The sequence below is a fragment of the Rissa tridactyla genome, chromosome Z (assembly GCF_028500815.1).
Source record: "Rissa tridactyla isolate bRisTri1 chromosome Z, bRisTri1.patW.cur.20221130, whole genome shotgun sequence".
NCBI lineage: Eukaryota > Metazoa > Chordata > Aves > Charadriiformes > Laridae > Rissa > Rissa tridactyla.
In genome coordinates this window covers 65820721-65847044 of record NC_071497.1, presented here as the reverse complement: position 1 = coordinate 65847044, position 26324 = coordinate 65820721, and the positions used below count along the sequence as shown (strand labels likewise).

General features: G+C 38.1%; 1 protein-coding gene across 4 annotated transcripts in view; it reads right to left on the bottom strand.

The window, feature by feature from the left end:
* The window catches only part of PDE4D (phosphodiesterase 4D), a 624128-nt gene that overhangs the window by 402599 nt on the left and 195205 nt on the right, over positions 1-26324 (bottom strand). For 2 of the 4 annotated variants that reach the window (XR_008463832.1, XM_054185813.1), the window contains exon 1: positions 9548-9936. The exons of the other annotated variants lie outside the window; for them this stretch is intronic. Coding sequence is in view for 1 of the 2 variants with exons in the window: in XM_054185813.1 (XP_054041788.1) it covers positions 9548-9936 (389 nt within the window). In the remaining variant the exon portion in view is untranslated. Of the gene's footprint in view, positions 1-9547; positions 9937-26324 lie in introns of those variants that run through there. 4 annotated transcript variants of the gene reach the window in all.

Here is a 26324-nt window from a genome sequence, read left to right as displayed (position 1 = left end):
AGAAAAATACACTGTAAGTATGAAATCCTCCTTAATACAAGGAACTGTGCTAGTCTTCAAAAGATCAATACAGGAAACTAGCTTATTTGCATTTTCACAATGACATGTAGAGTTTCTGGCAGCATAAGGTGGGAGGAAAACTACTGTGCTCAGAACAATCTCCTGCCATACACCTAAACAGTTATGTTGGCTACCCTATTAAAATCTACACTTTCCAGGTGACTGCCTTTCCTATTACTGGTTTTTAGTCAGTAACCATGAGTGTAAATTTGTTTAGTTACTAAGGAAAGTCAACTAATCACTGTATAGATAGACTGATGGAAGATAGTCAGAAAAGTGGTCAAAAATGGTGAGACTTGCCAGACAATTTTAGTGAAGATTTAGTGGCGGGCTTTGCTCAAATCAATTTCTCTCTCTCTCATCCAATATCTTGGTTTCTTAGCATGCTCAGAGTTATTATCTGTTAAAAGTATCCATTTCTTTTATATTTTTGTAAGCCACACTACTGGTAAACAGAAATTCAGATGACCACCTCAGTAATTATATTTTTTTAATTCAGTATTTACTTTTTGTTAACTGATGAAAATAAGATGGATCTTTAGTGAAATTTCTGTAATGTTAAATATCACAGAGGCATTCTTCTCCTCACATATGCAAAAGCCTATAAACAATGTAGATACATCAAAACACCTATCTTAACTGTAAACTGCTTTTATTCTCACAGCCAAGCACAGATTGTGCCTAAAAATTCCTAGAACATAGGTGCATAGAGAAATGTGAGTTGCTGATAATCTAAGGTTTATAAGTGTACAGATGGAAATGAAATGAACATCAGCTCCTGAAGCACGTGTTTACATGTAGCAGGCCTTTATATCGTTATCCTACCATTAGATGGGTTGTTACTACTGTTTTATTTAATAATATCTCAAGTGTCTGTGAGAGAGAGAGAGAGAGCACACAAGTGCATCTGCAAAAAAGCATCTCGGCCTTAAATTTGTGGTATTTTTTATTTGATATTGTGAAAATGAGTAGAACAGTTTAACAGAATATTCATCCTCCTTCCATTTACTACCAGACTTTCTTACTAGTAGCACCGCTATTCACTTATATAAAAAGTCCCTTCGGTGTTTCTTGAGATCCCAACTGTTGCCTTGAAATAGCTGGTACTATTTAATTTTTAAGTGGAGAGAAAAATAAGTAAATAAATAGAAGAAGTTGATGAGTTTAACCTAAAATTATGTGTTTAGATGTAATAATTGAAAACAATCATGAATGTGTCCAAAACCTGAAAGGTAATTTTAATAGCAGCTGCTCTCACTCTCTTCACTTTTTATGGCCAGCCGCTATAAAGATGACCACATCCCAAAACATAGATGTGATAACCTATGGTGATAACTGAATGATGTCCGCCCAGTGATTTCTCAGTTTCAAAATGTGACAGGGAATTTTCATACCTCTATTATAACATATCCTAGGGGACAGCAAATGCAGTTTGCCTTATGACCGTGCAGATCCCTTAAGCACAGCATTGCAGCCTTTTATATTCTCCTGAAACTCTGCTCTCTATATTAAATATAAAATTATATTATTAATTGAACTCCTAACTCTAAATCCAACATCTGGACTTAATTCCCTGTGACTAAACATGTTTTGATTGTCTTTGCATGTGTGTATTTAAATACACATGCAAATACCTGTTTATACATAGATTTTTAAATGTGGTGGTTTTGATTAGCACCCCTGATGTATGACCAACTGCTCATTTTACACATTAATTTCCCTGTGAGGATGAAGCTCTAAGACTTTGGTTCTGGAGGAATAACAAAATATTATTCCAAATACACTGAAGATTCTAGTGATTTTTAATACCTCAAAGATGGTAGATTTTTGCTTTTCTTTCCTCTGTAACCTTCTGCTGTTCTTTGAGATGAGCTTCCCAGCAGTTTTTCTACACTGTATGGTTCAGAAGAAATGGACCTATTTTCCAGGGAAACCAAATTTGGGAACATCTTTTGGAAGAGGTTATAATGACAGCAGCAAAGAACAGAAAAGAACTGGGTTTCAAGGACCATTTTTCAGTCTCCAATTTTCATGGCATTGCGTTGTGTAATGCTTTCCATCCAAAACCTTAGAACAGTAGAAGTAACAGAAAGTTTAGCTCAACAGTCAGAGCCATAGGTTCAAGTATTGAACTAGAGACTTATGTATTGGACTATGGACTTAGGTATGGGTTTTGTTCTGAAGTGTTTAAATTTCTGGAATTGGAAGGACGGTTGGCTGTCCCTGGATTAAACAATTCCCATCATTCCAATTTCACATGATAGGAGCTGGATGGCCTTAAATCAGCTTGAGCCAAGGCAGGAGGGGCAAGAGTGTGAATGTTCACAACATCTCTGGCAGATACTAAATTCCCCAAAAAAATATTTGATATGAAAGCACAGTTCTTTTTTTCCCTCTTTTCCCCCACCCCTGGCTATTCTTGCAGCTGAACTCTCTCCCTGAAATCTGAGAGAAAAGAAGCTACAGGTCCCTCACAAAGAGAAACAGAGTCAATGGATCGCCTATGCAAACTAATCTACCGAAGCATCCAGTCATTCCTAGAATCGTGTATCTAATAAATAGCAGTGGAAAACAACACCTCCAGCACTAGACTTTCCACTAGACCTGTGGAATTGCTATTGGGCACTTGTGAGACTGCACCCAGAGAACTATGCTACCTCCCTGATCAGAGAGAGGATACAAAGAAGATGGAGCTGGACTCTTGGAGGTGCACAGAGATATGATGTGAAACAAAGGACCCAAGTCAGAACACAGGAGATTCTGATTAGATATCCGAAAAATATTTTACCATGAAGTGGTCAAATACTGGAACAGTTTGCCTAGGTAGGCTGTGGAATACCCATCCTCAATAGGATACAGCCATGAGCAACGTGTTCTGAACAGACCTGTATGAGCAGTGGTTGGACCAGGTGACCTTGAGAGGCCCCTTCCAACCTAAATCATTCTATGATTCCATGATTCTGTAATGCTATCTGTCTTTATTTTCTCTTTGTCCCTTTTACATTTATATGCATATACTAAGTTAACTGAGCAAGTGAACTTGTCTTATTATCGGTTTGTAGTTATTTTTTGTTAATGTATTGGAAGATAATCAGAAACTACGGTGCAAATATTGTAGTCTAATACTATAATACAGACCTATTTAAAATAACTGGAACTAGGCAGGCATGTATGTGTAATTGCAGCCGCATTATTAAGCAAAATAGTTTGCAATCTTCATAGCCAATCACAGTAAGTGATTGGGAAGACCCAGTAGAGGGGACAGATACAACTGAAAAGAATTTGGGGAATGGACAATAGCGGGGCATTTCCTTGCTATTAATAACTGACAGATACTGTCCCCTCCTGTAACCTGTACTATATATAACTTAAGGCCTTAATACATCAAGTAAGAGATGTAAATAACAGGACTGTTGCATTCAAAATAAACATCAACAGAATTTAATATCTTATCTATACATTTTCATTTGTATTAGCAAATGTTATTATCACTTTTAAATATGCAGCCTAAACAAGCATCACTAAATGTACTTTCTGTAAATTACCAGAAGAGCTTTGGATTTGATCCAGACACGGTGGTGATCCACTGTATTACCAAAAAAGAACCCCTGTTCTCAGAAATAAGCTGCATTCGTGTTTACATGAATAAACTCTTTCAGCAATGCTTTTCTTTTCTAGAGCTGCAATGTACCTCATACTGGCAAAGGAAAGTTGACATTCCTTATGTCGGCACATCAACCTTCTTTCAGATCATTATGTTAAGTGACATGGAGTGGGGTTTGTCTAACACCCTTTCTTCATGAAACCCTTGCCTTCCACTAGCAAAAAATTCAGTCTCGGAACTTGTCCATCAAGACAGTCTACTTAACAGTCAAATGGTTCTGCCTTGCTTTTGGACCAATATATTCACAACTTCTTCTCACATTTAGTTTTAACACATCAAATAATCTCACAGGTTTTCCAATCACCTGTTAGCTTCAAAGTGTCCTCTACCAGAGGAGCACCATGTAGTTAAAATGATTTAACTCCATTTAAGACAAATTTTATAAGACATTCACTAAGGTTCTTTCAGTGTTTTACACAAAATTCCTGTCTAAATTACCCCTCAGTTGTGCATCTGGTGTCCCAAGGACAGACATTTAGAGCATCAGCTAAGTGGCACAGAGTGAACACCATGAGTCTGTGTGTTCCTTGACATAACCACTTCTTTGACAGATATCTCTACTAACACCTAAATAATGCTGCTATATTGAAACCTATTTTAAAAATACTGAAAGAAAAACTGCATTACATAGTTCCCATTGAGAAATACATTAAAAAGTTGTGTTAATAATTTTAAGGTAGAACTTTACATGGCTAGGTCTTTAAGGAAAAGTGTTAAAGCCCTGATTGATCTCTATTGGATTATGATGGGCCTGTCCTGCTAAATTAACAGGTTTCTATACTCACTAAGTTAGGAAATTGGCACTATTCATTTGAAGCAATATTCATATTAAAATAAACATATTGAATATGTGAATTTTAAAAGCTAATACTTTTAGAAATTTCAACAGCATGAAAATGAGTGCTCTTTGCATTGTTCAGGTCACACAACTCTAACAATCCAAAAATATAAGCCTTTTGAAATAAACATGAAAATAAGGCCCTTATAGTCACTTATTTAAAACATTTGACAATGTGAGTTTCTTATTTAATTTATCTTTATGGACAATTCATAAAGAACATTAATCCAAAAATGTTTACTAAGTTGTAAAAATTATTTGTATCTTTGAGGGAGGGCTAGCATATGCCAATTATTGTAACATCTTGCGTGCCAGCACCACTTGGTAGTAAACAAAGCAATAAAACACTGCCAGACAAGTAAACAACAAAATTCTTAATTAGAGACTGCTACTAAATTCAGAGAGCATTTTCTATTGGTCTTTAAGTTGGAAAACGCTCATCTTCCATTTCCTTAGGTTGTGTGGAAGTACTTAGGACATAATAGATCAAGAGCAGCTTTTCAAACCAAGCAGGAGAACAGAAAGGGGTTTAGGATGGAAAAAAGGGTAGATTTTATTGGAGTACAAAACTGGCTTTTCACAAGATCTGCAAAGGCACCATTATTTTTTGCACGTGCACTATTTGTAGCTACAGAAACCAAGGGTTTATCTAGCTAAAAGATTACAGTGTCAGACGGTATCCCAGACTTCACAAAGTCAAGAAACTAACACATAAAACTCCTTTCTTCTCCTAATAGAGAATAAAGCCTGTGAGCCACTGAAATGTCACACTGCATTCAACCTTGGATGTTATTTTGGTTTCTTAACCCTTCATTGAGTGGTGTAAGGACAAGATTGACACTTCAAGAAAAAAATGGTACTTCGGAGCTATCTCCACATGTAAGCAATGCAGTGGTGGATGCAGCTTGGTTAGACCTAGTCCCATACAAGCAACGGAAATGGAGAGGAAGCAGATTTTTTTGACAGTGACTAATTTTAATGGCCACTTGTCAAAGTACAGTTTTAAAATAGATAGCATTAGGGAACAAGCACCAGGATTACTAGATTGCAAAACGGTAATGTTTCCTCACCTTTGTGCAGTTGCTTATGTATAAACACAGATGAAAAGTTGGAATCGTGAGGAAGCCTAGACCTCTAAGTCATTTGAGATAAAATTTACCTGAGACCTATTGTAAAAAAATGATGGTCTGGCAAACCTGATAAAAAGAAGTCTAAGGTCTAACAGATAAAGATGCATCTTAAGGATACAACATCTTGGGAAATTCCATGACTAGTGGAATTAGGACTGCTGGTATTTCTTCTCTATTTTTTCCACTCTGAAATTTCAGTAGTGAAAAATAGAACACAGAAAGATGATATGGCAAGATGATTTAATTGACATATGACTAATGGCCTTTAAAAATGCTAAGGGTTTTTTTGGGTTTTTTTTTGTTTGTTTGTTGTTTTTTTTTTTTAAACAACTAAACTCTGAAAATAGACCATGCAATAATGGTAGTTATTTGAGAAGCAAATAGAGGTACCTGAAATTTTTGAAGATAACCAGAACATCACCTCCATTTATTACACTGAATGTTTTTGCACTATTGACTGAAAAATTATTTGAGTTGAAGTATTTATTTCCCAATTCCACTAGTACTATTTATTGTTAAATAGTACTTTTTGTTCACGTTAACATAAACCTGTAATGACTACTTCTGTTTTTGTTTTACACATGAGAAAACACTGCAAGAAAGATTAATTGACTTGCCCAAGACCACACAGTAAACAAATGGCAAAAAAAAGAGATCACAGATAGTCCTAGCTATCTTCTTGACAGCTCTGGCTTTTGTACAGCTCTCGTGTATATGAATTCAAAGCACTTACCTTCTCATATGAAAATATAGGAATAATCTTGACTTTTAAGAAAAAGACATCAGTCAATAATTCTGATACATTGTTCTGTATAATGAAATGCTACTGTATTCCTTGAAGGAAACATAGTGCTCTAGTAAATAAGTTGTGTACAAAGTTACTGATGATCATACAGAGCCAGAGTAAGCACGAAAATGGTTATAAACAGTTCTTCATTTTCCGAAATACAAGCACATTGCGTTTTTCAGCTAACACAGTTTAGATAGTTTGCTGGTTGATTTTGCCTTTTAAATGTTAACTCCCTTCAGTCGGGGTAATAAAGATGTACTAGTCTGTTCTAACTCTAATTTTAACATATATAATTCCTTCTCATTTCTTTTGAAAAATATAACTGTTGCATATTTTTCAGTTTTCTACAAAACTTAGAATAGAAGAAACTTCAAAGTTGTATATTTGGCTTCTTAAGTGTTCTTTTATGGTTTTCTTTGAGGTTTTAAGAACTAGGATGTCTTCAGAGCAGCACAAAACAAATTCTGGAAAAACAATTATATAGATATAATTTTTGCACATTTGAGCCATTAATGTTTAATACTATCCCTAATACACAATGTATTTCCTGTAGTTCTATACACAATTTTTCCCGCCCTCTCATATTCAGAGTAATTTGGGTTTTTCTGAAAGATAAGCTTATCACCCTAGACCATAACAAATCCATGGTAATCCATTGAGAAATGTTCCTCTGACAAACAGGTTAAATAAGGGAGAACTATTAAAGAATCTTAGTATGAAAAGGGAACTGAAATACTTCAAAAAGGACTGGTGTCTTTTTCAAAAGTATTGGGGTTTATTGCAAGTTACTGGTTTTACAAGAATACTAAGAAGAAATTTTGCTTTGCTTCCCATGAAAAAAAGCAGTTGACCCAGAACTTGAAATGAAAGTCCTGGAAATACCAACCTTTTCTGATATTTCTTGAATATATCTGTAGAGCAATTTTTTACAGTTCACTTTGTGTTTCCATATTGTTTCGTTCAAAATGTTTAACTGTGAGAATTAATTTTTGCTAAGAAAGTAATGGAATGGTAAATTTTATCGAGATTCTTTAGTCCGCTTTGGTTTAGTACTACTAAAAAGGAGGCACATCTGAAGCATTTTTACGAATCCCATAAAATGAAAATAAAATCCACCGACCACCTCCCTCACCCTTAATTTTAAAGGAGCATGTCTTGTCAAAACAACATTGTTGCACTTATAAAAAGAATGGAAGTTTAAAAAAACTAAATACTGTTCCTAGAGATTTTTAAATTCCAATTTAAATAGGCATCATAAGAATTATAATATAAAATTTTAAAATGGCCTCAAAACCCTAACAGAAAATAATATGTGTATTTTCCCTTCCCACCTCGACTTGTTATCCCCTCAATAACTAATCACTTATGGAATAACGCTGAATAAACTCAAACCAACCATTACGATTTACAAAAATTAAACTTCTTTGCATTCAAAAAACAGAAAAGCATTCAGTCTTAAAAGATCAAAAATGCTAGACAACGCTAGACACCTAGGAATGTATTGAAAGGAGCATTCAATTGAACATTTGCTCATTTTTGGAGCATATTATATGCTCTTTCAAGTCTTACATAGTGAAAAATTTAACATCATTAACTTTGGACAAGCATGAGTTCACATAAGTGATACAAAGGTGTAGCAACAGAATGGCTCTGTGAAAACCAAAGATATTAAAAGACAGATTTTAAAGATTACTGATGTGAAAGTGTAGTTCTAATTCAGAATTGCTGAACCTCTTTTTATTTCTCAATTATATATGAAGTGGAAATAAAGCCAATGTTAGGCAGAAATAGAGCTAACACTGCCAGATAATATTCAAGTATGTCTTGCTCAGATTTATGGCCAAAGCTCCATAATAAAGAATACAGTGTGTACCACAGAAACACACAAAGCAATCTTCGTTCAGAAAGGATTCTACTATTTGTTCATCTATCACTTCACGGTATAAAAATATGATTATTCAGGAAATAAAAAATCTACAGAGTAACTGTGTATTAAGTATTGTCCCTCTGCCCACCATTCCCTCCATAAATCCTTTATTCACAATGTCCGCTTAATATTCAAATACAATCGTGTGGCTTTCCACTAAAAGGAAGTGGTTCCAGCTACTAAAAATGAAACCTGAAAAATAAAATGATCGATCAAATACAATATCCTACTGATTTTGACAGAGAATTTGATTTTAAAACAGATGCCTGTAATAGCCATCAAGAGCAAAATAGGCATTGGTGAGCTACACACTGCAAAATAAATCTACAGCTCATTTAACAGGGAACAATAGACTAGTAGATGACGGACTCCTCCCTCTGGCTAAGAAACCATTAGCCTATTTTCTCATCTAAACCCATTCAAACCAGCAGGACCCTAACCCTGGGCTTGCCAGGCTGTCTCCCACCGCCCAGAGCTCTCATTATTTTAACTTCGTGCCAACAGCACACGAACTGCCTCCTTCCCACTCGGCACCAGCGCTGCCGGTTCCTGGGGAGGGCGGGCAAGGAAGGGCAGCTCCAGTGAGGAGGGGCAGCCGGGGAGGCAGCTGAGCGGAGCGGGCGGGCGGCGGAGGGAAGCGGGGGGAAGCGGGGCGCGGGCGGAGCGCAGGGCCCGGCGCTACCGGCTGCCCCGCGCAAGCCGCCCCGCTCACGGCTCCGTGCTGGCACAGGCGCGGTCCCGCTCCCACCCACGTGTTTTCGGGGTTGCTTTTCCACCCACAGACAGGCGTGTGTGGGATGACGTGCCGCTGCCCCTGCCCGGCTCACGCCCGCTCCAGGCGAGCCCTGCCCGAGGGCCCCGGGGAGGCGAGCTGCCCCGCTGCCCACAGTCACTCAGCACGGCAGACCAGCCCGGCCCCACCTCCCTTTCGGAGCCTCCGCGTCCCTTTCTTCTCCTTCCTGCCGCGGGGAGCGGGGTCGGTCGGACGGGGGTCCCGCTGTGCCCACACCTCAGCGGCCCCCGCCGGCTCCCCTTCCCGCGGCCGGCAGCAGCCATGGCGGGCGGGAGAGCGGCACCCCGCCGCGGCGCCCCCCCACACACACACACGGCCGGAGCGGTGGGCCAAGCCCTCTCCTACCGTCTGAGTCCCTGGAAGGAGGAGGGCCAGGACATCCTCGATTTCTTCAAGCCGGGCCGGTGGCCGGTCTCCACGGCGTAGGAGGCGCGGTCCATGGCTCGGCAGTAGAGGTATCGCTCCGTGTCGGAGTAGCCGCGGTGCCTGACGCGAGCCCCCGCCATGCAGCGGCCCCGGGAGGCGGGCGGCGGCGGCTGCGGGCCGGGGGGCTGCTGGTGCTGGAGGAACTGGTGCTGCCGCAGCTGCGGCGGGTAGTGCTGCTCGTGTCGCCACAGATGCTTGGGGGCTTTGAGACTCCCGCTGCCGCCGGCGCCGTCGTCGCTGCCGCCGGCGCCGTCGCTGCTACCGGGCAGCGCGGACAAGCCGCTGCCGCCGCCGCGCTCTGCCTCCATGCTGCCGGCGGGCGGGCGGGCCGGGCCGGACTGGGCCGGGGCGGGCGGGGAGGACCGGGGCGGCGGCGGGCGCCTTCCTCTGGGCAGCGGCGGGGAAACTGTGCTGAAAAGTTGGACAGCTCCTGCCGCACCGCCCCTCGCCCGGCTGTGGGAGCGGCTGGGGCCGCCGCGCCGCCGAGTCCTGCTGGCCACTCGGGAGGGGAGGCGGGGAGAGCGGGAGGAGGAGGGCGAGGAGGAGGAGAGGGGCTGGCTTCCCGCTCGGAAATATTTAAACCCGGGCTGGAGCCGGCGTGGGGGAGAGCGGAGCCGGCAGCGGGCTGCCATCAGCTGGGGTGTGCGGGAGGCGGGGGAGGGCACGGCCCAGGGGAGGACCATGGCTAGGAGCGGGCGCCGGGGGCCTCTCCCTGCCGCTGCTCCAGATCCCCGGGGGCTCCTCTCCCTCGCCGGCGGCACCGCACCGGCGTGTGGTTGCTGGCCGGGCACGGCTTCCTCCCAGAGGGACTCGCACTGCAAGGCAACGGCAGGTGGCAAAGTTGCTCACGCTCCAGTTGCCCGAGAACTTTGCGGCGGGTTAAAAATGGGTTCTAACTCCCTAAACTCATCCTCCCGCCACACCTTGTTCCCTATATCATACGTTCAACCTTTGCCGCTTCAGGTTCAGAAATCGTCTGTTGCCCAACTTGAAACTTCCCCCTGGTCTGCCATCTTCACCGATGAGTAAGCTCTCTCCCACCCCGCGAGTAAGACTGGCTGTAAATCAATGCAAGGAAGGTTTAATTATAGCGATGCTGAGCCTACTGCTACAGAGAAGCTTTTACCTTATAAACCACTAGTTTCATGATTTTGTAACTGCCGCAGAAAAAAATCACTTAAAGTTAAAATTTACAGAACAGAAACTTCATCATGAAAAGTGTTTTTAAATTAGTTTTACATTTCAAATTCTGTTGTGCTAATGTACAATCAATAATCCAGAATTGAAGGAAGTTGCATTTTTTTAAAGTTGTCTTTTTTTTTTTTTTATTGCCGTGCATTCTCTTTTTAAAAGTAGAATTTATATTTCTCCTCTGTGGTACCATTCTAAAATCTAACACCACTTCTTCTTCATGACAAAATTAAAGTCACTACACTCCTGACAAAATATGAAAAAAAAAAAAGAAACCACATGCAGGTGTTCATTTGAAAACTATTAGTATGTATTTTTCTGGTCCTTCTTATTCTGTTTGCTAGAATATCAGTACTAAGTAAGAATGAATTGGAAAAAATCTCTCTCCTACAGTATCTTTACAAAAACATGTATTTTCTTCCAATCAATGTTCATCTACTCATTAGACTGTTCTGATTAGCTTCATGCACAACTTCTACTTCCTCAATCACAAAATTGCTCTTTCCATCCTTTTTTCCTTTCCATCACAGATCTGCAATCATTTTAAACCTCATAAATTTCTTTCTAAATTTCTTAATTTCTTATTAATGGTAACATACACTTATGTTAACTCTTTAACGTGTTGATGCATTTTTTTCCGCTCACTATCTTAAAAGTCAGCCTTGCTTCACAGACACACAGCGCTCCTAAAGTCAAGATTTACCCTTCCAACCATGAACATCCAAGCTTCTGTTGGGCAAAACTCCCTGTTTGTGTTTTTCCAAGCTAATAGTACTTTCCTAGATAATCCTGATAATCATCTGTCATCCCTTCATTTCTTCTTTCCTGCCCTAATAACTTTTAGTTTCACCAACAAATTTCAGACCAGATAAGTTGTGATAAATGCTGTAAATATTAGGAGAGAGCCAATGTAGTACTTCTGTTGAAGGAAACTTGAGCTTTAACTCATAAATTTATCAAGTTCTGTTTCTCGTGCTGTTTATCCAAACATAAAAAACTATTTTCAAACCAGACCACTTGCCCAGCTGTAGCAGGCTGTGACAGTTTTGACAGCATGTAAAGGACAGAGAAACTGGAAGAAGATGGAAGGAGAAAGACTGAAGTCACAGGAGAGAATGATATACAAAATGAAATAAACAATGGGGATAGTTGCAATGTGGGTTACAGGCATATACGATACAAATCCATGAAAAGTGGGAGAAGAGAAATCACGTTTCCTCCTCTCTTTACCTCCATTCCCATATTGCAATGGGACTGTATCTCACAATTGCTAGTTCCCTCTAGTCTCTTAGAACTAGACACAGGATCATACAAAATGCTGTTTGGAAGGCCCCGCGTGAGGTTGTCCAGTCCAACAACATCACGTTCAAAATGGAACTATCATCCACACCAGATCACATCAGCCACAGATTTGTCTGAATCTCAAAAATGTCCAACAACAGAAATTCCCCAGCTTTTGTGGACAACCTGCTCCGGTGCTGCACCACATTTCCAGTAAAGAAGATTTTCCTGATGTTCAATCTGAACCTCCGACTCGGGGACCCTTGCCCCTCCTTAAACAGCATGCCACCGCTGAGAGAGTTTAAATTTGTTGTCTTCTGCAACTGCCCTTCAAGTAGCTGCAGGCTGCCTTTAGATCGCCTTTCACCTCCTCCACAGCAGACTCAGTAAGCTCTGCCCCCTCAAGCTCTACCCGCCTCATCACTGGTCCTGTGCTCTAGGCCCCGAACATGCTGGCAGCCGCCTCCTGGGGCTCCCGGTGTTCCCTTTGATCCACTAGCTGCAGTCACTTTGGCACAGAGTTTCTTTTATTTATGTGGAAGAGTGCTCTGTTTGGCTGCTCTCCACCCTGCAGTCCATTGAAGCCCCCAGCTCCTTTCCAGCAGGGTTGTGACCCAGTCAGTCAGTTGCTGGCCTGTGCCGGTGCTTCGGCTTCTCCTGCCTGGGTACCGAAATCTGCACTTCAGCACGGGCTCTTGGATCAACCCCTCATGGCGATGTGCTCGTTACCAGCTGTCAGCCAGATGCTGAGACACACCATCCTCTACGCTTTGATCCCACCTAGCAGTCTGTTTATCCAGTCCAGACTACCTTAGTTTCCAAATGAGAGTATTTTTGAGGATTGTTTCAAAAGCCTTAATAAAGTAAAGGTATGTTACACCCTCTGTTATCTCCTCCTCACAGTCTTTTCATCATGGAAGGCAGTCAAATCAAGCGAACATTTGCTCTTGGTAAATCTGTATGTTGAGTAGTGCTGACTATCTTTATGTCCTTTACAGGTCTGGAAATAGATTCAGAGATGTGCTTGGACCTTTCCAGCAGCTGAGGTGAGTCTGATCAGTATATAGTACTTTCATCCTCCTCCTTGCCTGTCTTAAGGTTGGGTGTAACATTAACCTTTTCCCAGCTGGCAGGGACTTCACTTGGCCATCACGACTTTCCACAAATGAAAACAGCAACCTCCCAGTCACACTGGCATTTCCCTTTGGATCTGATCTGAATTTATAAGGGCACTTCCGATACTCCCTATTCAACCCAGTATTTTCAGAGTACACCTAATGTTTTAGGCACCAAATACAATTTGCCAGATAATCAAAACATATTAGCATTTAAAATAAACAAAATATTAGCTCCAAGAAACACAGAAAGGGAAGCAGAAGTATAAGCTTATCTCTATTACACTGCCAATACTTTTGCAAGTAGAATGGAAAGTACTGCATCTAGACAACTACAAGAATTCTTTTCAGATTTTTTTTCGGGGGGGCAGGGGGAGATTGTAGGTCTGTGTTTCCTTTTTTTTCTTGCACATGGATACGGATGGTATGTTATAACAGGTCTTTGAATTTATGGCACCATATGAACAGCAAGAATAAAACTGCACACATGCATCCTGTGGCTCCAAATGCCTTCTTTTACATGAAGTCTTAACAACCCTATCAAAATCTAGGATAAAAACAGAAGGTATTTTAAGATTGCAGTGTAGTGAGACAACTCATGACTCCATATAGAAGGCATCCAGGTTGGGGTTTTTTTTCATTTTTTGAAAGTTAAAAGAATTAAATATTTTGAGCAATGCTCATTGATTACTCCGGTGGCTTTTGGAGGATGGAGAATAATTTCTAGCAGATTTAAGATGAAACACAGACAGATACATATCTGATTTTGGAGCCTGAGTCCTATGCTGGAAATTAGCTCACAATTTGACACCTGCTTTCCCTGGAGAACATGGGCCCAAATTGCTTTTTAAAATTTTACTGGAATGTCAGGTTTCAAGAATGAAACTAACAATATATGAATATGTTTTTTTCCTGCATTGTAAGCTCTTTAGGGCAAAATCTGTAATTGTTTTGTTGTTTGGTTTTGGTTTTGTTTTTTTTTAAGATAGCATACAGCAAGCATTAATAAAAGTAAATTTTAAGAAAAGAGTATGTTAATCCTCACTTGCTAACATTTCCATTTTTGATCAGTATAAAATTGAAATTTTCCCAGTTACAGAAAGAAAGGGTGAAAGAACAGTGACTGAAATAAACCATCCTTTTGCAAAACCTCTCAAATAAAAGCCTATACCATAAATATGCTTACAACTAAATGTTTTGCTTTCTAGTCAATTGTTAAAGAATACAGTTTCTGTGTAAGTACATTTGGGAGATTCATGTTGGCTCTCAGAGGCTGACGGGAGCACACTATGGAGAAAGAAGGTTAGATCTATTTTAAATGTGCCTATCTATGCTTAGCTCAAAACCTCTGGAGGAATGATTTTATCTCTTTAGAGGTATTAAATGCTTCTCCACTTGGAAGCTTCAAAAACTTCTCTGAGCCTCCACCTACAAAACCAGGGTTCCTCCAGACTAATCATATTGATTATTATAGGTGCAGTATACATCCACATTAACTGGCTCAGACCATATTTTTCTCCTCACAAACTGCAGATTATCTTTGGTTCTTCCTTGGTTCTGCTGGTTAAATGGTTCTTCTGTCCACTCTCTCAGTCGGTTTTGTGAACTGATACACCCTAAAAAAATTCACGCCAAGATAAGAACCAGTCAAGTCAATAGGTTAACAGACCATAGAGATGGTAACCTCCAATGGAAAGGAGGTGGTAAGACTTGGATCTCTTGGACTGGCCAGATCAGTTTCTGCGACCACACCCCTGTTCAATAGAGATGGGTTGATCCTGGCTGGACACCAGGTATCCACCGAAGCCACTCTGTCAATCCCCTCCTCAGCTGGACAGGGGACAGCCTGTAATGAAAGGCTCATGGGTTGAGATAAGGACAGGGAGAGATCACTCAGCAATTGCCGTCATGGGTAAAACAGACTCGACTTGGGGAAAACTAATTTAATTTATTACCAATCAAATTGGAGTAAAGTAATGAGAAATAAAAACTAAATCTTAAGTCCATCTTCCCTCCACCCCACCCTTCTTCCTGGACTCAACTTCATTCCCGATTTTCCCTACTCCCTCCCCCTGAGTGGACAGGGTACAGGCAATAGGGGTTATTGTCTCTCTGTTCCTTCCTCTGTTGCAATAGCTATATGTTAGTTATACCATTGGTGTATTCCATTTGTATATCTATTTTATAATTAGTAACAGTATTATGTTATTAAGAATAATGGGCTGTTGCATTTACATAATGTTTTTCATGCACTTCATCCAAAAAATACAGATAAGGTGTTGCTACCTGTATTTTACACAAGTGGAAACTGAATGACAGGACACAAGACATGGTGCAGTATTAATGCAGATGTTCAATTACAGATAAATATCTGACTTTCATTCCAGTCGCTTACTAATCTTTATATTTACATTTTAAAATCCAACATGTGTATGACCGGTTGTTTATTACACCAGTGTGCTACGACACTGCCAGAACATTTTGCTTCTAAAGCACAGAATATCTACACTTCCCTGTAAAATATGTTGTAAGTGGGACCTAGCAGTTTTATCTTGAAAAAAAAGAAAAGAAAAAAAAAATGATACCTTTTTGTCAATATTGCCTATATAAAGTCAAGGCAATTTTTTTCTCTTACTCACCTAGCTTATTTCACCACAGAATCCTCAAAAGTACTAAGTCTGCTGAAGACTCAATAGCAACAGAACATTCTATGTTTGAGAGTTGTAACTGAAAATGATTCAGAAAAATACATTTCTTTTCATTTTCCGGGAACTTCCCTGAGCCTCCTCACAGGAGACTGCAACCTCCCTAGTGAGCGGAGGCTTTAATATGAGAACTACTGCTTCAGCTGTACCCACCTATTAGCCTTGCATTAGCATCTCAGAGCTCTCTGTGTACATCACACCAAACTGCACAGAGATCCATAAAATAAAATGTAACATTTTGCCTCATAAGAGAATGCCATATTAAGTTAGCTAGGATTCTTAACCTCTCACATCTCTTTTTAAAAACATGTCCTTGCTTTCAAGAAATACTTAGAAAAATAGGAAGAATAGTCTTCAAAAAATAACAGTTTTATTTGCTTTTGTATCTTTGTTTATAAAGTTTTTGACAATATTTTCAAGGCTCTGTTCAGCTGAAGGTGGTAGCATTAATGTTGTATTAGGTAAACTGTTACATCTCTTACTCCTTCAAATGGCACTGCAGTTCTTAACAGGTATCTATGATGATACTGCAGTGAAGATAAGTAATTCTGACATACAGAAAATAATTGGGAACATGTTATTTTATCCCTTCTTTTCCTGGACTAATAATGACATGCAGTCCTTATAAACCACTGTATTTTATTTTTGGCCTGAATATAAGGGAAGTATGTTGTCTAAGTGCAATAGAAATCATTCAAAATTGAGATAAAAACCTATCATTGGAGATCAATACATTAAGGAGATAACAAGTATAATGGCATTAGAAAAGAAAGTATACAGCAATTTAATTAGGAAACTAATAATTTCCACCCACTTCATGTCAGAGAAGATACTTCTGTAATAGTTTACATGCCTTATAAACTGTGGTAAAGTGAGAGAAAATCACTTGCATTGTCTGTACAAGAAAGGAACCAATGCTAAAACATGCAGGTTAGATGATGATAAATTTTCTTCAGTAGCACTCACCACTGACTACAGCACTGATAGTAATCCTGTTATAATTCAGCACAATGGCACTTAAGAAACTGTACTATATTTTACATATAACCATAAAGTTTCACTGAGTTCTTCTAAGTCCAATGAGGTATAATTTCAGATATAGTGGACAGTCACTAGCTGTTCATATAAATTTTTTCATCATGTCTGACTCATGAAGCAGAAACACATTCCTGCTGCTAGCAATGGAAAAGGAATTCAGCAAATCATCGTTCTCTAAATCAGTTGAAAACATGAATTATTAAAGAGGAAAAAATTGAGTGCTTTAAAAAGTGGAGGTCTGATTAAATGTAGAATATGTTGTTAGATGTAGAACTACAAGTCATAGAAAAAGAAAATATTACAAGAACATCCCCATAAAAGTCTCATATAATGTACTTGTAGAATGTATTCACATTAATCATTAACTTCTTTACCATTGCAAACAAAGGGACAGTTACAGTAAGAGCACTGTATCTGTGTCAATATATATTCTGAAATCCTATTGTAGAGACAAATTAACAATCAATAGTCCTTTTTGTTGAATATTATTTCTAAATTATGGAATGACTCCATAATTCAATTCCACTAAAATTACTATTAATGTGATAAAAAGAGGATTAATCTAGAACTGTGTAATTATGCAGGTGTGATGCTTATCATGTATTAGGAAGGCTGCTTTTCCAGTTTGCAGAAAGATATTCCTGTAGGTAGCTCCATGGGGACTTATTTTTGATACATTTTTTTAGTGAGGAATCACACTTTCCAGTTTTGAAAAAATGTCAACATTGTAATCTTACTAGCTATCTAATCTAGTGCCTCCTATACATAAGCATAATTAAAATGCTTAATTTATTACCCTGCAGATCATATTTTTAAGTGTGCTTTAACTTTCCCTGTGTTCAGTCACAATTGATTCAAAGATCTCCTTATTTTAGAATAGGTGCGGTATAAATGCCAAATTAATTTATGGTATAAAGTAAAATAGAAATAATTGCCATTTAAGTATTTGCTGCTATACAGGGTACTACATGGCTTTCAAAACCTGAATACAACCCAAAGCTAACAGTTCCTTGTGAGCACACAGTTTCTGTTTCTTACAGAGAGTACGTATGCTAGAAGGATGTTTCTTTGAACTTATCAAAATTTCAGTTACAGGAGCACAGTCTTTCAGTATAGATTGTATTCTTGTTCTGCATATTAAAGCACTGAGTTTAGTCCTGTGGAATACATTCACCACAACCCAGCCACACAGAAGAGAAATATCCTGACACACGAAGACAACCGTCTCCTCTTACCCAGGAAATTTAAAATCTGTCAAGTTTGTAAGAACCATGTATTTGATACTGCAGGTACATGGACAGACACAGCTAAAGCCTGGGCTTTGACACCCCCAGGCTGATGCAGAGCTCTCCTGATGAAAAGCTGAGCTGACTGAGATGAAAGGCATTTTGCACCCACTAAGATCACAATTTCATGTAACCTCCCACTTGGAGCAGCGAGCAAAGGCTTAGTCTGTTTCAGAAGCACACTAAAAATCACAAGGTAGATTCTCGCTAGTGCTATATAATTACTGAACGTAAAAGGGGGCAGATCTTAAAAACATTCCCTTGACTGCCTTGATTTGCAGCTGAAGGAGGAAACAACAGCAACAGTTATTACTTTCCCAGTTGGATAGCACAGGAGCAAGAGAAGAGGGATTTAGCACAGTTAGTGCTCTTCCCACTACCTCCTCTTCTCCACTGTACCACAGTAGCAGATTAAATGAAGCATAAGCCCTGCGAGAGGCTCTGCGGAGTTTCTTCCTTTTGTAGCAATAGAGGATGGTGCTACCTTGGTTCAGACTTTGTTTCCAAAGTAGTTGCTGAATAATACAACTACACATCATGGTTTGATGTGGAAAAATCACAAATTGAGAATCTAGCCCATTTTAAATAAGGTCTGAAGGATAAAGGTACTTCACCAGTTTATTTTCCACTCTATCAGTTGAATTATTGATCTGCTCACTTCAAGCAAAGGAATGTGGGGTGGCATCCAAGATTTTTTTATCAAGGGTACACTTATATGAAACATAATGGTTTCAGTTTGCAGGGGCTTAGAAGAATTTCATTCCTATAAAACTTACACAGCATTAAACCCTCTTAATTTTACTCTGACTTCTGCAAACAAGAAAGCCTACAAATTAAAAGCAAACCTCATTCAAACCTACTTTCACTCAGTTCTCAGTGACAACACATAAAACCATACTGGACTAACAAACACTACGAAAAATTTCCAAAACAAAACAAAAAAGAACTGGAATGCTTAATCAAACTCCAAAGCAGGTGAGTTTCGCATGATTTCAAGTTTTGACCAATCTCTTGAAAAAGGTGCTAAAAAATTCAAGACCATTTAAATTGTAATTGGTAAAGATTGTGTTTTTGGATAAAGCTACATAAGGTGTTTATTCAGAACTAAGCAGTATCATTCTTTGGCTCCTTTGCGTTACTCAAACCATATATGAAGCTTGCTACTCATTGTCTTAATTATTTCATAATTTTTAATGAGGGTTTGGATTACTGAACCACCCTCAACATCTGAAATATTTCTGCTATTTAAGTTCTCTTAAAAAGACAAAAAAGCCTACTAGGTATTCACTGATTTAACTGATCCAACATTTTTGGTATGACTAACCTAGAAATAACTTTTTTAAGTAGATATTTTTCTCTCTACATCCCATTAATTCTTCAAGCTCTTACATAAGCTTTAACAGTTTTCTCCAACTTTATAAAGCAAGATAGAGAGTAAAAGTAAAAATGCTTTTAAAATAAGCTTTAAAATAGTCATGTTGCAGGAAAAGCAATACAGGTATTTCAGTTGACTGTTCTCAGGTAGTAAAGCAGGCAAGTGAGTGGAAAGGCTCATGCTGATAGATTTCAGTTAATTACTCTCAAGGCCTCTTAAAAATACTCCTGTTTTTTTTTTTATTTTTTTTTTTTTTAAGTAAAGCAGTAGATCTTCCCACCATTGTTAGAATGAATAACAGTATTTATGTCCTTCTTGGAAAAAGCATTCAAAAGAAAATTACATTATTCTGTATAATATATTTTAATTACTGGACAGCGTAATTAACATGTACCTAATCTTAACTTTGTCAGATACAGATGAAAATTTAAAAATATAATGCATTGAAACTAATTAAAATGTTGAAATCTCTAACATAGCAGAAACTACATATTTTTTAATTAGAAAGTTAGGAATCAATACCAGTTATTTTTTCAATAAATGATTTTTAAACAAATAAATCATATAGATGTATCTTAACAAATGATATTTCCAGTAAAAAGTTTCTTAATTATTTGCTTTTGATGAATCAAAAATATTAACAGTTTGAATAGTAAAGTGTAATTTTGCACATCAGTGGATTATTTAAATGAAGGATAGAGGGGAAAGTAGCATTCATTAATTTGGGTAAGTGAGTGTGAATATTGCCAATTTAATTTCCCATCTGTAATTCTCTAAAGTAAAGGCCTTTATTGAAGGATATTAACTCGAGATATAAAAAAAATATTTTGAAGTGTTATTTATCAAAATTTTCATTTGTTACTTGTGCATTTCATACTTGCTGAAAATATCCTGGTGATATTAATGGCTTTATTTACTAAGCTTAGCTCATTTTGGTTTGATAGTCCTCCAGCTAGAACCAATAGGAGGTTTTTCTGCTGTCTTCATTGAAACTTGGATTGTTCAGCTCATATTTGAGCTACAAGTGAATGTTATTTGAATTGCAATATTTGCCTGTAGCCTGTATAATATATCAGTTTCAGTTATGCTCTGAAAATATGAAATTCATTGGCTGAAAATCTTTCACATTTGTCAAATGAATCACTTGCATAAGGAGAGTACTGCCCTCCAGAGACAAATGTGAAAGATCTCATAGATAACTGTTTACACAGAAAAATGCCATGTTTTTCAAGCTACTTATCTTACAAAAATGGTGGAATGCTTCAATCCTTCCTATATTATCACTTCAGCTAGCACCCACATAGTTGTCTTCAACCCTCTCCTCTCACCAGTATTTTCAAGCAGAGAGAAATAGAGACAGATTAAAAGATTAAAAACTGCTTTTCACCCCTTTAAAAAAACAGAAGCTGAGCCTCTGCTTGATATTTGCAGGGTTTATAAACCCTATAGGGATAGTAGCCAGACTGTGACTGTCCAAGCAGCAAACACAAAGAGGAGAAACTCTGAAACCATTCCCAGCTGTGTCTTTCTCGGGTCAGCATTCACTGAGGCACTGTTGCTCTGCTACCCCTCTCAACAGAGCCTTACAGAAGCAAGAATAGTAGACTTAGATGTTATTACTTCTTCTAGAGCATGCCTACATGCTGCTTGTACTAACATGGTCCAGTATGATCATGACATGTTAAGTTTGTACTCAAAAAGGGATTAACATGGGGTCAGAGATACTGGAAACTATCAGTGCCTACCTGCTGTTGTTAGAATGTGATTAACATCTCAGGTTTAATGGGGAATACTTGTAACGTTTTATCTTTGCATTTTCGTAACTGGTGGTTTGAAGGTTGTGGGTTAATATTTTTTCAATAGTGAATGCTTAAAAGAAAGAAATGTTCATATATTCAGTATCAAGAGGGTGTTCATGAACAATACAGCACCTTTCTGTACACATAGTGTATGGAAGTTGGTCATTAATGCTTTCACATGAATACTACACAAGTTGGTCATGAATACTTTCCCAAGAATTTACGTAATCTACATCCCTGTAGGAATCAACAAATATTGCAAAATCTACCTACAGAATAAATTAAGTGCAGGTTTATTTTCTTACAATCTGCTAGGTATCACAAAATACAGAGCACTAAGTCCTGTCCTCAGTTTCTGCAAATGAGCGAACAGTTCATGCTTCAGGGAATCAGGACTTTGAGTGCCACTGATCACTCAGGAATGAAATCATCTGGTTTGAATCCTATTTACGGTGGATAGCTAATATTCACTTAATGCTGAAAGAAAAACCACCCCCAGTAGCTCAATAATTATGATTTCTCTGGCTGAGATACAGTACTGTGTAAGATCCACTTACTGCTTTAATTACTGAAACCATTGCTGACAGTAAATGCTGTCATAAATAGAAAGGGTTGGGCAGTTTCAGTTGAAATCATCAAGAGACAAAAAACCTAACTATATCATTTAAGTGAAGTTCATATTTAGTTCATACTCTTACACCACTCTACTGGTGGCAACAATACTCCTGCTTTGTTTTCTTTCATCCATGCTACCTTTTCCACAGATTTTTGGATTCTTCAATAGGTTGTAACATGCTCTCTTAATTCTTAGTTAAGCACATCATATAATAGACATATTGATGTTTAAGTAACTATGCAGCTATTAAGCATTATACAGCTTTTTATCTTTCCTATAGAAAATGCTATACAGGAGAGGAATGACAGTAATTTAAACACTTTCAACAGCATCATTTACTTATTATTATCACAGTTCCTTGGTATTCTGTGTTACCTGACTAACAGTCTGTGCACATTTTATTAGCCTTGACACAAGGTGGAAAACCGGTAGCATAGCTTTTCCATGAGATTTCTTTGATTGCCTTCACTGTGCTTCTTGGCAAAACCCTTACCACTATTAATCTTGGTTTATAAATTTAACTTTCTGCATTTTGCAGAATTAGAAGATTTCTCCAAATCTCTTCAAGATTTTTTATGGAGTGCAGGGAAATTTTCTAATAACCTTCCCAAGCTATCTGTATTTTTTATAGTTATTTTAATTCATAGTTAAACAGACCAGATAACACTGAGTTCCTTGTGTTGAAGGTGCGAGTCCTATGTTCTGGCATCACACTGATGATCAGCAAAAAAATAATTTTATTATTGGATTTCTAAATAGGATTAAAAGGCAAAAGAGAGCACTGAAAACAATTCCTCTTATTGTAATGCTAATAGCACCTCAAGAATTGGTGCAAAAGACAGTAGCAAGTGCTACTGCTGTATTACAAGACCATCGTGAATATAACTTCTGTTATCCTGCAATATCATCAGGGCTCATTAGAAAGCATTCTCGAGAGGCTATGCAATTTTTTTTTTAACTGACTATGCTGGCACTTTGAGACTGAAAGAAAAGTTATATTGCCAATTGGACCACAGCTTTTCAAAGAATGACTTCAATCATTCTTAGGTACTTAGCTGCCAGTGGAACATATTCAAGCAAACAAGCAGAAACGTGGAATGTTCTTAGAAAACTGGAACATCTACAATTGTATTTCAATTATCTTTGAAATACGTGTTCTCTGACTTTACTATCCTGATTAGCTTGAACTATTCCCATTCAATGCTCTTAAAATATCTTGAAAAGGCTAGTATTTACTTTTCTGGATTTTTTAAGTTACAGCTCAAGAAGGTCTGTTGCTCTTGGGCTACAATAGGTAGCTCTCACTACTATTTTTAACAGCTGTTTGGGTTTTTTTCCAAATTCATTGTGTCTGAATGATAGGCAAAATAACCCAATATTGACAGGACTATCCTCAAATCTAGGGAAAGCTCTTACATCTAACAACTCCTAGCAATTCCTCATCTTTCTCAGAAATAACAGATTTCCCATCTGTCAGCAAGTTTGTGGAAGCAATGTATTTCCAATCGTAAGTGTAATTTCCAATTGCAAATAATGTGTAAGCAAGCATGTATTTCCAAAAGCATCAAAGGAATAATGGATCTTCAACTCAGCCTGTAACTGAAATGCCACTTACATTGGAACTGTGATTGAGGATGATCAGGTTCTATTCATGGCTGTAATGGAGATCCCAAAATGTGCAACCACCACGATTCCATTACTCAGTAGGGCATTTGTCAGGAAGAAAAATCCTGAGAGGTGAGATCATCAGAACCACAGAAAAGCTTCTAATACAAATTCAGTACTAACCAGTGTTGACAGAAATTTAACTCTAGAATACATTAATCTGCAATGATACAGCTGCTTTTCAGATTAGCAACTTCTTTATTTTGTGTAACTCTTCTCTAAAAAAACTATGACAGAGTACATCTAGCCTCTGCTTTATCCAGGAAATCAATGGCAATCATCTGAAATACAAGCATGTTAATGAAGAGCTGAAAGATTTTTAAACTACCAGAGAAATCAACACTGCTTATTTTATATTATTATCTCAAGACTGGGATTTTAAAGATTTTCTGTACCTCCTTCATTTTTGGTGATTTCCTCCTATACTACAATAAAAACACTATAATTCTACAAGTTTTTAAATAATTGTTGGTTCCTTTAAGCTAGCATGTCATTTTTACTTAACAGAGAAAATCTTAAGATCTTTTTTTTCTCTGTTTTCAATTAAGGATAAATTTACAGAACAGTCTCCAGAGGAAACCCCAGACTACTGATGACTTTACATTAATCTCCCACACAGCTTTTAGTACTTCTGTGTAGGCCGCATCCTGTCACCATTTAATTAGACAGGATTTTGCCACCATCTCTATGTGCAGAACAATCAGGCTTAGTAAGTATATTTTACATCAAGAAATTTTAGCATCAAACATAAAGATGACAAAAGCATAGTTATTGTCCAAATTTATACCAATTAATCTGTGAATCAAAAAGCACAATTACATATTCCCATTTGGTGAAGAGGAGCAATTGCTACTGATTCATGCATACATAATAAATGAAGCATCTCAAAAGAAACATTTAGGGCTAAGGATTATTTTGTACATTTTACTTCTGCACTTATAAAATCAGATTAGACCTTTGACCGAGGAAAACTACTAGGATGAACATAAAGTTTTACTATTGATTATTGAATAGCTTGCTGTAGTTCTCTCTATATATACAAAAAAAAAAGAAGTTGCAAAAAAAAAAGAAGTTGTGCTATTCACATCTGTATTTATGTTAACCAAGAAAAAGCCAAAAATGCTTTTTCCAGAATTGTATAAAAGTGTCTATAATTTCATTGTCATAAACGGGCTTGGAAACCATGGTGCTGAACATCGTATAAGTTACTTGACACATTGTATAAATTACTCCATATGGTCTACTCAATGTTCTCCACCAATCATGCACATGACCAGTGGTGACAATTTCAAAACACATTGAACTCAGGTCTTCTGCCAAAGATAAGGCATAGTTAAAAAAATGATACAGAACATGGAAGAGAACTATCTTACATTGTGGTAGACCAAGAAAAGCATAATACGCATAATTAATAGATGTTTTAGACAGTGATAGAGATTATAATAAACACCTGTAAGCATCAGAAAGATGTAAACATCTGGAGGAGAAAAGAGATATGAGCCAAAATGGAGCAACAGAAGGAAACTAAGGAAGGAAATGTGACAGCAAGGTAGCAGTCAGAGAAAGACAGAAATCCCTCACACTTTTCTGACAAAGTTGTCACAGAAATCCAATTGTTCGATGATAAAACTAGATAAAAGCATTTGAAAATCCACACTACTGATTTGCCTCCATTGAAAAGTCTCAATTTCTGCATGTTCAATGAATTTCAGGTCATACATAGCTATTGAAAATTATCACCACACACTTATTTTCTGTTAGGGACATACAGACATGTCTAATGTTAGGCCTGATAAAGCCAAAGATTGTAGTAATGAAACCTTTCATTGTAGCTTCTGTGAGATTCTGCAGCCACCTGTTCACACATTTCTCATCATCAAACTGTTGCATTTAATCACCCTGTCACCTATATCAGAAAAAAGACCGGAGTTACTTTTGAATTAAAGAAAATTATAGTTGAAAAGGGATGTGACAAGAGAGAACAGAATGAGGCCATTACATAGCCATTACTTGAGATTGCACAGAAACTTATTGTGTTGAAAGTAATAGCAGTCAACCAGATCTTACTCTATAACATGGAGCAGATCCTCTGATAAGGCCCACATTTTTACTCTGTACTCAGAAATTCAAGCAACAGACCTATGAAAAATATCTCATAAAATTGGTTCACTGCTGGGAAAGAGGTAAAACCAGAGTTACAGCCTTTCATGGCTTGGGTCTTCTATTTTCTTTGCTGTAACAAGAACTAAAAATTATCTGCCCATATATTTTTGCAAGATAATTTTGAAGTCCCTTCTTTTCATCTCCATTTTATAGACATTATCTCTTTTAAAGAAGACCATTTTAAGGAAAGCAAAAATTATGGTATATTTAAGTTCCAAAAGGATCTGAGCCATTTACTTTTCAGAGAACTAATATCGAGCCTTCACCTGAAGTGAAACTGGAAACTGTAACTAGGATCTTTAAAAGAATCAGGAGGAAGTTTGGAGGCTTAGACTAGAAACAGAAAAAGAAGTTTGGTAAATGAGTGCATGTACTTAACAGGCTCTTCTCAGAAAGTACACCTAATGTAAAATATGTATGTGAAAATTGTGTTCTATGCTTGATCATTTCAAAATATTGTTT